This window comes from Capsicum annuum, chromosome 5 (assembly GCF_002878395.1).
Source record: "Capsicum annuum cultivar UCD-10X-F1 chromosome 5, UCD10Xv1.1, whole genome shotgun sequence".
Classification (NCBI taxonomy): Eukaryota; Viridiplantae; Streptophyta; class Magnoliopsida; order Solanales; family Solanaceae; genus Capsicum; species Capsicum annuum.
The window spans coordinates 3808384-3823349 of NC_061115.1; the positions used below are offsets into that span (position 1 = coordinate 3808384).

The 14966-nt window shown below is 36.7% G+C and overlaps 2 protein-coding genes across 2 annotated transcripts in view; both read left to right on the forward strand.

Annotated features, from left to right (window-relative positions):
* Positions 1-1285: 1285 nt before the first annotated feature.
* Positions 1286-2048, forward strand: LOC124898671 (receptor kinase-like protein Xa21). Its single transcript, XM_047412424.1, has 2 exons — positions 1286-1559; positions 1696-2048. Exons 1-2 carry the CDS (start codon positions 1355-1357, stop codon positions 2040-2042), a joined length of 552 nt encoding a protein of 183 aa, XP_047268380.1. The 5' UTR covers positions 1286-1354; the 3' UTR covers positions 2043-2048.
* Positions 2049-12386: 10338 nt separating this feature from the next.
* Positions 12387-14966, forward strand: part of LOC107872276 (LRR receptor-like serine/threonine-protein kinase EFR) — a 6233-nt gene continuing 3653 nt past the window's right edge. Inside the window, exons 1-2 of the mRNA XM_047412933.1 lie at positions 12387-14043; positions 14454-14936. Of these exons, the coding sequence (XP_047268889.1) occupies positions 12387-14043; positions 14454-14936 (2140 nt within the window). The remainder of the gene's footprint in view (positions 14044-14453; positions 14937-14966) is intronic.

Sequence of the window (14966 nt, forward strand, 5' to 3'; positions counted from 1 at the left end):
AAGGGGATAGTATAGTTAAGGGAGTATTCTAGAAGTGTGCTAAGCTTCAAAGTGAGACATTGCATTGCCTAAGTCATGGAAATTCTATCCTAGCTTATAAGTTAAATGTCTATATCCCATACAATAGAGTAGTGCCAAGGTTGTGATTCCTTAGTTGGATGCCTTGTGTAAATCATGCCTAAGATTCTTTGCTCCCTAATGCTACTAGAACTTCTTTAGAAAGAGTGTTGAAGAGATAATCTATTCCATCCATGTAAATTGTGAATCTAGTTCAGTCCAAGCATCATGTTTTAGATTCCGCTATTTAGTCATGTGACTCGGTTCATAAGAGCTCAGCGCATAATCTCAAAATTTCCCAAGTATTTTAGCTCAGACAGTGTAATACCCCTATACGATCTAAGTCTAGTTGTCTCATGATTCATACTTGCATAAGTTATCACTTCTCAATTCAATATGTATGATTGGATCATGAACATTTTAGGGGAATCCTAAACTTTCAGCATGAATTAGCTCCTTAAAGCAAGTAAAGTCAAGTCAGCTCATAATTCAGTTTCATGATAGAAATTTAAATGATTCACTCTGCTATATCCCTTCTTAGAATACATAACATGTCCACGTTATTCCATATCTTTAAGACTTCAACATTCCTACCCATCATTCGGGGACGAATAATCCCAAGGGGGAGATAATGTAACACCCCGCATTTCGGGCTAGAATGAAACCATTATTTCTATGCGTAGATGATCCAAAAGCCATAAATCCCATGCAAATTTGGCATGTTAATCAATTTTTTAGAGTGGGAACCTATTTGAGCAAGAATTGAGATTATAGAGGTCCCCAAACTCAACGACAAGTTGAAAGTTTTTCTATCATTTGAGTTTGAGTGAGTGACGAAACTTGGATAAACTTCAGTCGACCATAACTCATTGTAAATGACGAACTGGGTGTCCCAATATATATCAAATGAAAGGTATTTGAGTCCTCTTTCTAACTCCACTAATTTTTCCAAAATCCGATATCAGAGAAAAAAGTTATGCACATTTTACTCTTGAGAATTTCAGCTACTGGGAAGTGATTTCGTAAGGGTATTTTGGCCTTTCCCTCACTCCAAAAACCTTTCACACTAATTAAATCACCCCTTAAGTGTTATTAACCAATCATTAGTTTTACAACATCAAAAAAAAACTTCCGCTTCACTCTCAAAATAAGACACAGAAATCTTGTCCCTGTGATTACTACTTGTTCTAGTGACTATATAAGAGCTTTTGTTCTGAAATATATGTCCAACGGGAGCCTTGAGAATTGGTTGTATGGAGAAGACTGCCAGTTGAACCTTTTCCAAAGAATCACTGTAATGCTTGATGCGGCTATGGCAATTGAATATCTACATCATGGTAAAGAAACTCCAATAGTTCACTGCGACCTAAAGCCATCAAATGTTCTTTTGAATGAAGATATGGTGGCTCATGTTGGTGATTTTGGTATCTCCAAAATTTTTGCTGTAAGCAAGTCTATCGCACACACAGAGACATTGGGCACTCTTGGATATATTGCACCAGGTATAAGAAAAATCCCCTCTCTTTGATTTTTGTATCATAATTATGCATCTCCAAATTCTAGAAGTAAAAAAGTAAGTATTTTTTTTGTACAAAATTGGTGTTATATTTCAATTAACTTTTTTCATCCTGTTTTAAGAATATGGCTCAGAGGGAATAGTATCCACTAGTGGTGATGTTTATAGTTACAGCATCATGTTGATGGAGATTTTGACAAAAAGACGGCCAACAGATGAAGAGATATGCAGTGAAAATCTTGACTTGAGGAAATGGATGACACAATCATTTTCAGGAACTATGCTTGAAGTTGTGGATGCCAATCTTTTTCCGGAGGAAGAACAAATCACTTCTAAAAGTGAAATCTGCATAGCTTCCATGGTCGAATTGGCTTTAGATTGCACAAAGGAAAATTCAGACTCAAGAATAAGCATGAAAGACGTAGTCAAGAGGCTTAATAAAATCAAGAACACATTTCTGGAAACTTAGAAGCTAGTATCTCTTCAAGCGGTGTTGTTTCTCAGCTGCAAGTTGATATGTTACTTTTTGTTTACTTGGTTTCTTTAGTAAAGTCATGTAGTGCATGTAATTCAGAGTGTTGTAGTCCCAGCATTTGTAATTTCATTTGAACCTCTTTTGATTTAAAAAAGAAAAAAAAAATGTAACTATGTTTTAAGTGCTATATGATTTTAGGCATCACAGCTATGGACGGAAAGCAAAGGACTAGACTAATGGATAAATCAATTTCAGACTCATATTGGCCTTCTCTGTATCCATGCAGTTATATGCCATTGATGTCATCTGTAGTTCTTATGCTAAGTAGTTGTCACAATCCGAGACTATCCCCTAGCCGTAACACGGTGCTTGGAACTACAAGTGATCCAAGCTAACCCATGGACTAGCATACTGTTGAGCAACTGATTTAATATGTAAAACAAAACTTAATTTGCTCAGCGGAAGCATACTCATGAAAAGTTTGAATAAAGTTAATGCTAATACAGTTTTCACCATGATAAAACTGAAGAAAGAAACTCAAATTACATGACTGACTCTGACTGACATCTATGAAGCCTCTACTATACTAACTATAGATAGCTGGGACATGCCTCCAACTATCACTAATCAATACATATGGAAAATAAAAAATATAGTACATGATCTACAATTGTTTGGAGTTCTCGAAATAGAAGAACTTGGCACATGCTAGCTGAAAGATGCAAACTGTTTGACCTAGTGTAAGAGCTACATATGGTACCTACATTATGAAGGATGTAGCCACAAACGTAAATATGTGCTCAGTACGTTAGAATGTACTGAGTATATGGAGACATGCATTACATCTTGAAAATATTTCAAACATGCTATAAAACTGAGGATATAAGTTATTTGCTGAAATATACATTTGACCGTATATGAAAACTGAAAATCATAAAGAATTTATAAATCATGAGCTCAAAACAATTTTGTAAGCTAGGTGGTGTTAGAAACATAAATGTTGTCAGCCATTCTCTTGTAAGGCTGAATATACTGTAAAAATTGTACTGAGGATTATGTATGAATATTAGGTCTGAAACTATGTGGTGGGAACTGACTTAACTCATGGATCTGAATATGCAAACATACTGAACCTGAATGAATAAACTTACAAAACCAACATAACATGTATTAAGTAGGTCTAATTAACTGAAAGACTGACCGAACAACTAAAATTTAAGTAAAGGGTCAACTAACATCGGTATGTTGAGTAGCAGATATATGAATACTTATCATGTAAAAATGAATTGTACTTAGTTTGAATAACTGGACTGAAACTATGGGGTACTGTGCATATGAGATAAAGACTAACTGAACAACATGAGATAACTGAGTATGAATGCATGAAAACTGTAATATCTGAGAATGCAAGACCAAGTATAAGCATATTTTTGAAGTAATTTGTAAATTGAAAGACTGAAATCTGATAGCTAAATAACTAAGAATTTGTACACTTGATCATGCAAATCTGAACTCAAAATACAATAAATATTGTACTGAGACTGTGGGAGTTATTATGTAACCGATATAAACCATGTGAGCTATCATGGAGTCCAACGTCTAACCCACATTGAGTAGAGATGCTCTATCCTTAACATCGGAATAGAATATGAACTGTAGTGATCACTAAACTGATGTTCCAAAGGGATAAAGAGTCACCCTCTACTGGCAGGTTCTCTCACGAGATATGTGTCAACCCTCAACTGGCAGGAAGACATCCAAAACCTATGCTGGCTACGTAGTTCTGAAACTCAGGAACTGCTACTAAAGGTCACACCCTCTACTGGCAACTGAGCCCCCATCCCTGGATTCTCTCGATGCTAAATCCTACTCCTAACTGAAAGACACTGAAATACTAACTGGTACATGCATTGATTACTGATAAGCTTAGGTCATGGTATTCTGAAAATAATAGGGCATATAGATTTTGAGGTAATTATTAACATATAAACTAATTCTGCTCAACATGATCATGGTGTTCTGAATATGATATTAAAAATCATGATCTGACTAACTCATTACTTGAAAACAGAAATCATGTAAAAACACATAGGTATCGGGTGTTCATAACCCACCACCACTGAATTATCATTAAAACATAACATTTAAACTCAAAATGTATTATTGAATCATGGTTCAACTCAAGACATAGGCATTTTATCAAACATGGGGAAAACATGAATTTAAAACATAAGAATGCTGCTAAAAATCATGAGTTTAGGATCTATCATAGAATTCACTTGAATAAAGCATGAGAAACTTAAATTCATAGCATGGGAAATTCAAAATCTTGCATGGGATCCTACACGGGCTGAATTGAATTAAAATCACCATGAAAACATGAAATTCAATCTTTCTTGAACATATAAAATATCATAAAAATAGAAAATTCACTCTTTAATTGAAAGAAAAGGGTTTTTGGGTTTCATGGGTGAAAGGGACCTATGAATGAATATCCCACAAATTGAAAGAGAAACACCAATCTTGATGCTTTCTTGAAGGTTCTTGAACTTGGGAACATGAATTCTTAATTTTTTGAGGATAAATGAATCGAATTCTTGTTCTTGGGGGAAGAGAATGGTTTTCTTGAGAAGAAAATTGGAGAATAAGGGGGGAAATTATGTCCTAACTGATGCTCAAGTTGTGTTATGACCGATTGGGTTGAGGGGAAAAAGACCCAATTGTCCCTCAGTCATTTAAATCAAAATGACTGGACACAACTACGTCACCGCGATGCGGTCTTGTCGCGGTAGCTTACTGTTTCTTACAAAAATGATCATAACTTTCCTCTCGGGTATCGGATTAAGGCGAAATTGATATAGTTGGAAAGCTAATTCAATTATCTACAATTTGGTGGGTCTTGAGCTGAAAATTTTAATATATGTAAGATGTTGTAAATGTTCAAAGTTGACCCTTGTAGAATCAAATGCCAAAATTTGGCCGAATCAAAGGCTCTTAGCCTGGGCCGGCTCAAGCATATTTGTGGCCTAAGGTAGAAAATTAAACGAAGGCCTTAAAATTTTTTTAAAAAAATAACTTTCTTTTAATGAACTCTATTTTTAAAATTATATAATAAATTTTTAAGATTATTTTTTTTAAGTGATAATATATTCAATACACTTAATCTTTCTTGAGACATAGTACTCTAGATATATAAACTTCTTCTAATAATTTTTTTTATATAAAAAAAAAATACTTTTTCTATAAATAATATTTAAATTTTTAAAAAAATCTATAAATATTATCATAAAAAATGAGGCCACTCAAATTTGGGGGCCTAAGGCAGACGCCTATTTTTTAAAAAAGGTAGAGCCGCCCCTGCTCTTAGCTCAACTTTGTTCTAAGTGATTCCCATGAACATTTTTCACCTCAAAAGCACTTCACACACTAGGATAAAGATCATGACACACATATTCAATTATAAATCAAGACCTGGACACAACACCTTCACCACGACGTGGTCAGCATTCGATCTGGACTAATGTAGCGTCGTGGGCCTATCGCGGTGACCTACTGGTTCCGTGACCCAAACATGCCCCAAACCTTGTCCGAAAAATTTGAAACTCCTTCGAGACACAATTCTTGCATTCCTGAACATGAATTAACTCAAAAACTAACGTCTCAGAGTCAGGAAGACCAAAATGAAAAATCTTCGAAATTTAGAGGTCTTGAAAATGCTAAGTCCCCAACACTTAGTGAAAATTTCATGCCTTAAGCCCCTTAAGCATGCAACTAAGAGCTGAATCGAGCTAAGATTAGTACGGGTATTAGAGTAGTTAGATGGATCAACAGAAGAAAGCAGCAAAGCATGATCCATTAATGGTATCAGCTGAAAAATACCAAGAATTATGTAATTGAGCAACAATATTTTGACTCTACTGTTTTAATAAGTGTACACAGCTTGTCTATTAATCTGATCAGTTCTTCCTCTTTTTGTTTTCACTATTTTTTGTCTATTGCAACCATCTTTTCCTTTAACACTTCAGTATTGGCTCACTTATCTTTCCTGAAAAATAAAATTATGGAACTTATCTGTGCATTATTTGTTATCTCATATTGAACTCTGCGCATATAACTCACACAAACTTTAATATCGGAAATCAAACTTTGGTTTAGTTATCTGGATGTTACAACAGCTATGCAAAAATTTATATTCAAAACTAGACATAGTCTAAGTAATCTGAATTATATAGGGAGATTAATTTTACCACACTTTAAACCACGCGACCCCTATAAATGTTTTACTAGCAGTTGTAAGTTGGCCTCACGGATTTGGTCCGTGGCTTTTTCCCTTCTTCAGAAGGGTTTCACGTAAAAATCTTGGTGTCATTATTATTTTTGTTGATTAACCGTATTATCGTTCTCATAAATATTTTTCTTTATTACCGCAATATTATTATCGTGGCGGGATTTATTCCCAACAACTGATATCAGAGCACAGGTTTTGCTCATTCATGAAAATAATATTTGCGGTTGGTGGTACTATACTCGGTAAAAATAAAATGTTGGAAGTAACGTGTGCGGTAGCAAATTCAACGGTGATAACGGTTTTGGGAGGTGCCAACTCCATTAGTATGAGGCTTTTTGGGAGATGCCCAAAAACAAATCCGTGAGGGCTTGGCCCAAAGCATATCATACTAGTGCAGAGTTTGGGTTTAATTACACGTGGTCCCAACAAGTGGTATCAAATCCAATTATTCTGTTGTAGTGGAAAATTTACCCGATTTTCCCAACAGTTTTCTCATTAGATTTTTTTCCTTTCATGCCTCTCTATAGGTGGGGAATTCTTGCATTTGCCGTAAAGACTTGCAGGGGCGGCTTCGACAGATATGATGTCTCAAAGCTAACCTTTTTATGTGAAAGTTTGAGAGAACATATGAAAAGGAATGTACTACTCAAATTATTTTACAGAACATATTTTATAAATTTTATTGCTTGTTTGACTGCCTTCCAATTGAAACATGTGAACTTAGAAACGTCATGTTAATTTGAAGAAAATAACCCAGCTAGAGTAGGTGTTTAGACATGATTTTGGGTAATATTTCAGAAAACTAGCATTTGATGGTAACTTGAAAAAGGATATTTAAAATTTTAAGTTGGGTTTGGACAGTTAAAGTTTAGTGAGGGAGGCGGTTTTTTAGTTGAAAAATTCAACTTCAAGTTAGAGTTAAAAATTTAGTACATCATATAACCAAATTTGACTTGGACAATACAATTGCTCTATGAAGTAAACTCCATGATACGTGTGGAATTTGTTTATCGCAATTAGTCAAGTCAAGAAGTAAAGACTTTAAATAACTCGACACAACTTATTTGGAGTTTATTGTCAGCAATGAAGCACTATATTGTTTATGAGAGAGAAGTTAGTTGCGTTAAATTTTATACTGAAAACTAGACAATAATTGTATAAGTAATAAAATTTATATATGGAGAAAATTTTCAAATTTTTTAAACCAAATGGATCCTGGAAATAGTCAAGTGTTGGGTTGTGGAGCCTGATTAATATGTGATATACTGTTATATATTAATGTTCGCGCGGTTCAACCTCCGCGAAATTCATTTCTCTCTCTCCCCTCACGAACTCTCTCTCTCATTTTTCTTCATCCTCTCCGTAGATCCAGTGTGTGTGCGCTCGAATCGATCCTAACAACTGGTATCGAAGCTTAGGAGATTCATCACAATCACTAAAGATGGAAGGATCGAAGATTGGAATCTAGAAGTTTGATGGATCCGATTTTGATTTCTGGAAGATGCAGATCGAAGAATATTGGTACTAGAAAGATCTTCAAAAATCCTTGATCGGGGTGAAGTCGGAGTCCATGACGGAGGAGCAGTGGAAGCTTAAGGATCGGCATGCTCTAGGGCTGATCCAGTTGACTTTGATGAGAAATATGGAGTTCAACATGATCAAGAAGAAGACCACGTCCGATCTGTTGAAGGCGCTATCAAATATGTATGAAAAACCATCTACGATGAACAAGGTTTATTTGATGCGTAGATTGTTCAATTTACAAATGTCTGAGAATGGATCTATTGCTGATCATATAAACGAGTTCAATATGATTGTTAGTCAACTGTGTTCTGTGGATATTAATTTTGAAGATGAAATTAAAGCATTGATTTTGATGTCATCTCTGCCCAAGTCTTGGGATACTGTTGTTCCTACAATTAGCAATTCTCGTGGATCTGAGAAGCTAAAGTTTGATGAAATCCGAGATGTTGTTCTTAGTGAAAGCATTCATAAACAATAAATTGGGGAGTCATCGGGTAGTGCTCTTAGCGTTGACCGAAGGGGCAGAAACAAATCGAAGGGTCAGAATACACAAGACAAATCAAAATCAAAGAATTGTGGAAAATCTCCACATAAAACCAACATGACATGTTGGAATTGTGGAGAGAAAGGACAATTTCGGATAGATTGCAAGAAACCATAGAAGAAGAAAAATCAAAAATCTAAAGATGATAATGATTCTGTTAATTCAGCAGAAGACATTGGGGATGCTCTAATCCTTAGTGTGGACATCCCGGTTGAATCCTGGATATTAGATTCTGGTGCATCTTTTCATTCATCTTCAAGCAAGGAATTGTTCCAAAATTTCAAGTCTGAAATTTTTGGAAAGGTGTGTCTTGCTGACAACAAACCGTTGGCGATTGAAGGAAAGGGGGATGCCTGCATAAAAACTCTAGCTGAAAATTAGTGGACATTGGAGGATGTCAAATATATTCCTGGTCTCAAGAAGAATCTGATCTCTGTTAGTCAATTAGATAGCACAAGCTATGTAGCAGAGTTTAGGATAGGTTTATGGCAGATTGTCAAGGGTGCTATGGTTGTAGCACGTGGCACAAAATCTAGAATTTTATACACCACTGCAGGGTGTATAAACATGGCTGTTGTTGTTGGGGTTGCTTCCGGTTCATGTCTGTGGCATAACAGACTTAAACACATGAGTGCCAAAGGAATAAAGATGATGGCTGCAAAAGGAGATTTAGAGGGCCTAAAATCTATTGATATGGGTCTTTGTGAGAGCTGTGTTATGGGAAAACAGAAATGAGTAAGCTTCACAAAGACTACGAAAGATCCTAAAAAAGTTTAGTTGGAAATGGTCCATACAGACGTTTGGGGACCATCCCCTGTTTCATAACTTGCTGGATCCGGATTCTATGTCGCCTTCATTGATGATTTTAGAGAAAGGTATGGGTTTACTTCTTGAAACATAAGTCAGATGTGTTTGCTAGTCAGATGTGTTTGCTACTTTCAAGAGATGGGAAGCTGAAGTTGAAAATCAGACTGGTTTGAAAATCAAATGCCTGAGGTATGACAATAGAGGAGAATATGACAAGTCAGAATTCAAACAACTCTGGAGGGAATTAGATTGATGAGGATAGTTCCCGAGAAGGCAAGGTAGAATGGAGTTGCTGAAAGGATGAACAGAACATTGAATGAGCCTGCAAGGGGCATAAGGATACATTGTGGGCTACCTAAGACGTTTTGGGTATATGCTGTGAGCACAGTTTCATACTTGTTCAATAGGGGACCATCAGTTCCTATGGGGTTCAAGATTCCAGAAGAAGTATGGACAGGAAAAGAACTCAAGTATTCTCACTTAAGAACTTTTGGTTGCACTGCATATGCTCATGTTGATCCAGAGAAGAGAGATAAGCTTGATGCTAAAGCTATAAAGTGCTACTTTATTGGTTATGGTTCTGACATGTTTGGGTACAGGTTTTGGGATGACAGAAACAAGAAGATCCTAAGACATTGTGATGTGACATTTGATGAAAATGTCTTGTACAAGGACAGAGAACAAAAGATTCAAGAGACTACAAAGCAAGTGGGAGTTGAGCTTGAGTTGCTGAAGAGTACACCCAAAGATGGTACAGTAGAAACTCAACAAACTCCAGAGACTGTCGTTGAAGAACCAGAGGTGGAGCAAGTGACACCTGAGCAGGTTTGGATGAGATCATCCTGGACCATTAGAGCACCAGATAGGTATTCACCATTATTACATTATCTGTTCTGACTAATGAAGGGGAACCAGAGGCCCTATAGGTGGAGTATTCAATTAAGTAGGAGAAATCCATGGATGATGAGATGAGATCACTTGATAAGAATAACACGTGGATATTGACTGAGTTACCTATAGGGAAGAGAGCCTTGGTGAACAAGTGGGTGTTCAGAATCAAGGCAGAACCAGATGGCAAAAAATGGTTTAAGGCTCGGTTAGTAGTTAAAAGATATTCACAAAGGAAAGGTATTGATTATGCTGAAATATTTTCTCCTGTTGTGAAATTAACTACTATCTGAATTTTATTAAGTATTGTTACATTAGAGAATTTGTATCTTGAGCAAATGGATGTAAAAATTGTGTTTTTACATGGAGAATTGGATAAGGAAATCTATATGCAACAACCAGAGGAGTTTGTAGTTCCAAGCAAGTAACACATGGTGTGCAACCTTAATAGGAGCTTGTATGGGCTAAAACAAGCTGTATAGTATAAGAAGTTTGACTCCTTTATAAGCAAGAGTGGCTTCCGTATGAGTTAAAAAGATTAGTGTTGCTACTTCAAGAAATACACTAATTCTTATGTATTTTTACTCATTTATGTGGATGATATGTTAATTACAGGATCTAGTATGAAGGAGATAAACTCTCTAAAGGCAAGTCTGTCTTCTGAGTTTGAGATGAAAGATTTAGGTGCAGTGAAGCAGATTTTTGGGATGAGGATTTCTCGGGATAGATCTGCTGGTACTTTGAATCTATCCCAAGAGCAATATGTTGAGAAGGTGCTTGACAGATTTAGAGTTAATGATGCTAAACCCAGGACTTGGTAAATCACATAAAATTATCAAAGGAGTATTCACCGAAGACAGCTTAGGAGCAGGAGCACATGGTACTTGTTCCATATGCTTCGGCAGTTGGGAGTCTGATGTATGCTATGACCTGCACTAGACCTGACATAGCACATACAGTGGGAGTTGTTAGCAGGTAAATGACAAACCCTGGGAAAGAGCATTGGGAAGCTGTGAAGTGGCTTTTAAGATATCTCAAGTACTTCACTTTGTTTTGGCAAAGACGAAGTGATTCTGTAAGGTTTTGTTGATGTTGATCTTTTTGGGGATGTGGACTCGAGCAAGATCATTTCCGGATACATTTACACTGTAGGTGGTACAGTAGTGCGTTGGATGTCCAGGCTTTATAAGTGCGTTGCACTTTAATCTACTAAGGCTGAGTTTGTCGCAATAGTTGAAGTTGGAAAGGAGATGATATGGCTGGAAGAACTGGGCAAGAAGCAGCTTGAGAATATTCTTTACACAAATAGCCAGAGTGTCATACAGTTGGTGAAGAACCCGGTCTATCATTCGAAGATGGAGCACATTAGAAGACTACCATTTCACTCGTAGAGCAGTAGAAGAAGGTGATATGTGTTTGGAAAAGATAGAGGGTGCAAAGAATTCAGCAGATATGTTGAAAAAATATGTTGACGTTGGTAAACTAAGGTTATGCAAAACCTTAGTTGGTCTTCTGTAGTCGTGTCTACAGATGTTGCGGTACGGCAAAGATATTGATGATGGAGGAATATCATTTTTTTGTTTTTGAGAATGTAATTCTTGGATGACAGAATCAGTTTTCAAGTGGGAGAATTGTTGGGTTTTGGAGCCTAATTACTATGTGATGTACTGTTATATATTAATGTTCACGTGGTTCAACCTCCGCGGTGAGGTTGCCGGGGGTGGGGGCGGGATCCTCCCACCCGAAGGTGCCCCGACCCAAATTTTAGGTTGTACCTTTTATTCTCATTTCTCTGTGTAATTGGCAAAGGCCCGACCCAAATTTTAGGTTGTACCTTTTATTGTCATTTCTCTGTGTGATTGTACATACTCTGAATCATTAATATAAATAGCCCGTCCACCGTGAAGTTTACCCACGGGTGTTAACACGAAAAATTCATTTCTCTCTCTCTCCTCACACACTCTCTCTCTCCTTTTTCTTCATCCTCTCCGCAAATGTAGTGTGTGTACTTGAATCGATCCTAACATCAAGGTTCTGAAAATCATTTTGGAAATAGTCAAGGTTGTGAATGATGTAATTATAATAACTTGATTATACTAATTCTTAACACTTTGTGTTAGAATAATATGGTTGTATCATGTATGACACAGGAACCGTAGCCAATCAAATTTAGGTGGTAAAAAATTGATGGCGTCTGTTTCAGTTTATCTTATTGTTTAATCATTTTGCACTGGTGGATATTGCTATATAATGGTGTAAATTTGCCAACAAAACAAAGTAAAAACAAATGGAGAGGCACATTATCTTATTGATTCTTCTATTTCTTGTTCAATATTGTACTGTTTCTATATCAGCGGCACCCTCTAATGAGACCGATCAAGAAGCTCTACTAGCTTTCCAAAGTCTTATTACAAGTCCTAATCATTTTTTGGCAAATAATTGGACCAAGAATACTTCTTTTTGCTCTTGGTTCGGTGTCACTTGCAGTTCAAAGAGGCCAAGGGTTGTAGCCTTGGCTCTTCCTAATTTGCAACTTCAAGGCACAATTTCGCCGTCTTTGGCCAATTTGTCCTTTCTCAGAGAGCTCAATCTCGAGAACATTTTCTTTCATGGGGATATCCCTTATGGCCTTGGCCACTTGCCTCACCTGAGAGTCATTGATGTTCAGAACAATCAGCTCAAAGGAAATATTCCGACAAGTCTATTTCAACACTGGAGAGTTCAAGTAATTTCATTAGCTTTCAATAAACTCAGTGGTGAAATGTGGCAAGGGCCATGGTATGTACCCGAACTCAGAATCTTAAATCTGAGGAACAATAGCCTCAAGGGTATAATCCCTCCATCTATTGGAAATGCCACAAAGTTACTGAACTTTAGTTTGTTTGGGAACAGAGGCAACATCCCAAAGGAAATTGGAAATCTGAGCCAGCTTGCATTTTTGAACTTGGCCGTTAATCAGTTAACAGGTTTCATTCCTTCATCACTATTCAATGTCTCATCACTACTTGCCATAGCTCTGGGACTGAATAACCTCTCTGGTCCTCTCGTTCTTGATGAAGGAAACATTGTGTCAAATCTAGAGTCTTTAAGTATATCTAGAAACCAAATTTCTGGTCACATTCCTTCCAACATCTGTCAACTCACAGAGCTCAAAATATTATCCATATCTTTTAACGACATAACTGGAGAAATACCCAAAAATATTGATTGTTTATCCAAGCTCAAGGAGTTTTCTATTGGTTATAATCCAACAGATGGGACTATTCCCTCTTCACTGGGCAATATTTCCACTCTGCAATATGTTTACTGTGTAAGCAATCGCCTGGAGGGGCCAATTCCTCCAGAATTGGGGAAGCTATCAAATTTGATACAATTAGATTTTGAAGAAAATTATATCAAAGGTCAGATTCCAAAGGCTATTTTTAATATATCTTCTTTGAAACTCATTGCGTTAACTTTGAACAAACTCTCGGGGAGAATTCCAACCTCTACTGGTCTTCATCTTCCTAACCTTGAAGAACTTCACTTGACTGGCAATGCGCTCGAAGGGGAAATTCCTGCACACATTACAAATGTTACCAAGCTTAAATATTTGGGGCTAGCGGACAACTTTTTCAGTGGCAGTATTCCAACTAACTGGGGAAATCTTCGTGATCTGAGACTTCTTTTCCTACATATTAATCAACTTACTAGTGAACATGAGTTGCCGTTCTTCCATTCTTTGGCAGACTGTAGGATGTTGGAATATCTAGATGTGGGTAACAATCCGTTGAATAGCATTCTGCCCAATTCTGTTGGCAATCTTTCATCTACCATTAAATTCTTTGAAATAAGCGATGCTCACATCAATGGCCTCATCCCCCCAGGTATAGGCAACGTGAGTGGTCTTACTACCTTAGTCTTTCAACGTAACAACTTGATGGGAAATATTCCTCCTGCGATTGGTAAGCTCAAACAACTCCAAGGGCTGTATCTAAATAAGAATAAATTAAACGGACATATTCCTGATGTCATATGCCATTTATCTAATTTAGATCAATTAAATTTAGATGATAATGAGCTCTTTGGGTTAATTCCAGCATGTATAGGAAATCTTAGCATGCTACAACATCTTTATTTGGGTTCTAATAGATTTTCATCAAAATTTCCTCGAGCCTTTGGAAAATGAGAAGTCTTCTCTTTCTAAGCATGTCACGAAATTCTCTAGAGGGAGAAGTCCCGACAGATATTGGAGGACTGAAGGCCATCGTAGAACTAGATCTTTCCAGTAACCATTTTTCAGGCATGCTACCCATCACATTAGGAGACCTCCAAAACCTGAAGATTCTTAATCTGTCAAACAATTCATTTTCAGGCCCAATTCCCTTATCGTTTGCCAGCTTAATAAGCTTGGAAATCTTGGATTTGTCTGTAAATGCCTTGTCAGGTACTATTCCTAGGTCACTGGAAGAACTCTTGTACCTTAAAGCCATCAATGTTTCATTTAACGATTTAGAAGGTGAAATACCCAATGGTGGCGTGTTTGCAAATTCCACTCTGCAATCATTTCTTGGGAACAAAGATCTATGTGGAATGCACAAATTAGAGGTTCCTTCTTGCCCTATCACTAATTCTGGGGAACAATCAAAGTCTAAGGAGCTTGTGTTAAAAATTGTTATTCCCGTGCTTACTTCATCCTCTCTGATATTCTTTTTGGTTTCAATTTGGATAATGAAACAAAAGAAGAAAGGAAAGTCTAAAAATGTCGAAAAGTTTTGGGAGATCAAGACTCATCAATTGATTTCTTATCATGAGATTCAACGAGCAACAAATTATTTTGATGGATCAAATTTACTTGGTGTGGGAAGCTCTGGCTCTGTGTACAAAG

Coding starts and splice junctions, on each gene's coding strand:
- LOC124898671 (XM_047412424.1), top strand. CDS start 1,355: ATGCTTGATGCGGCTATGGCAATTGAATATCTACATCATGGTAAAGAA. Junction 1,560..1,695: donor TCTTGGATATATTGCACCAG/GTATAAGAAAAA, acceptor TCCTGTTTTAAG/AATATGGCTCAGAGGGAATA.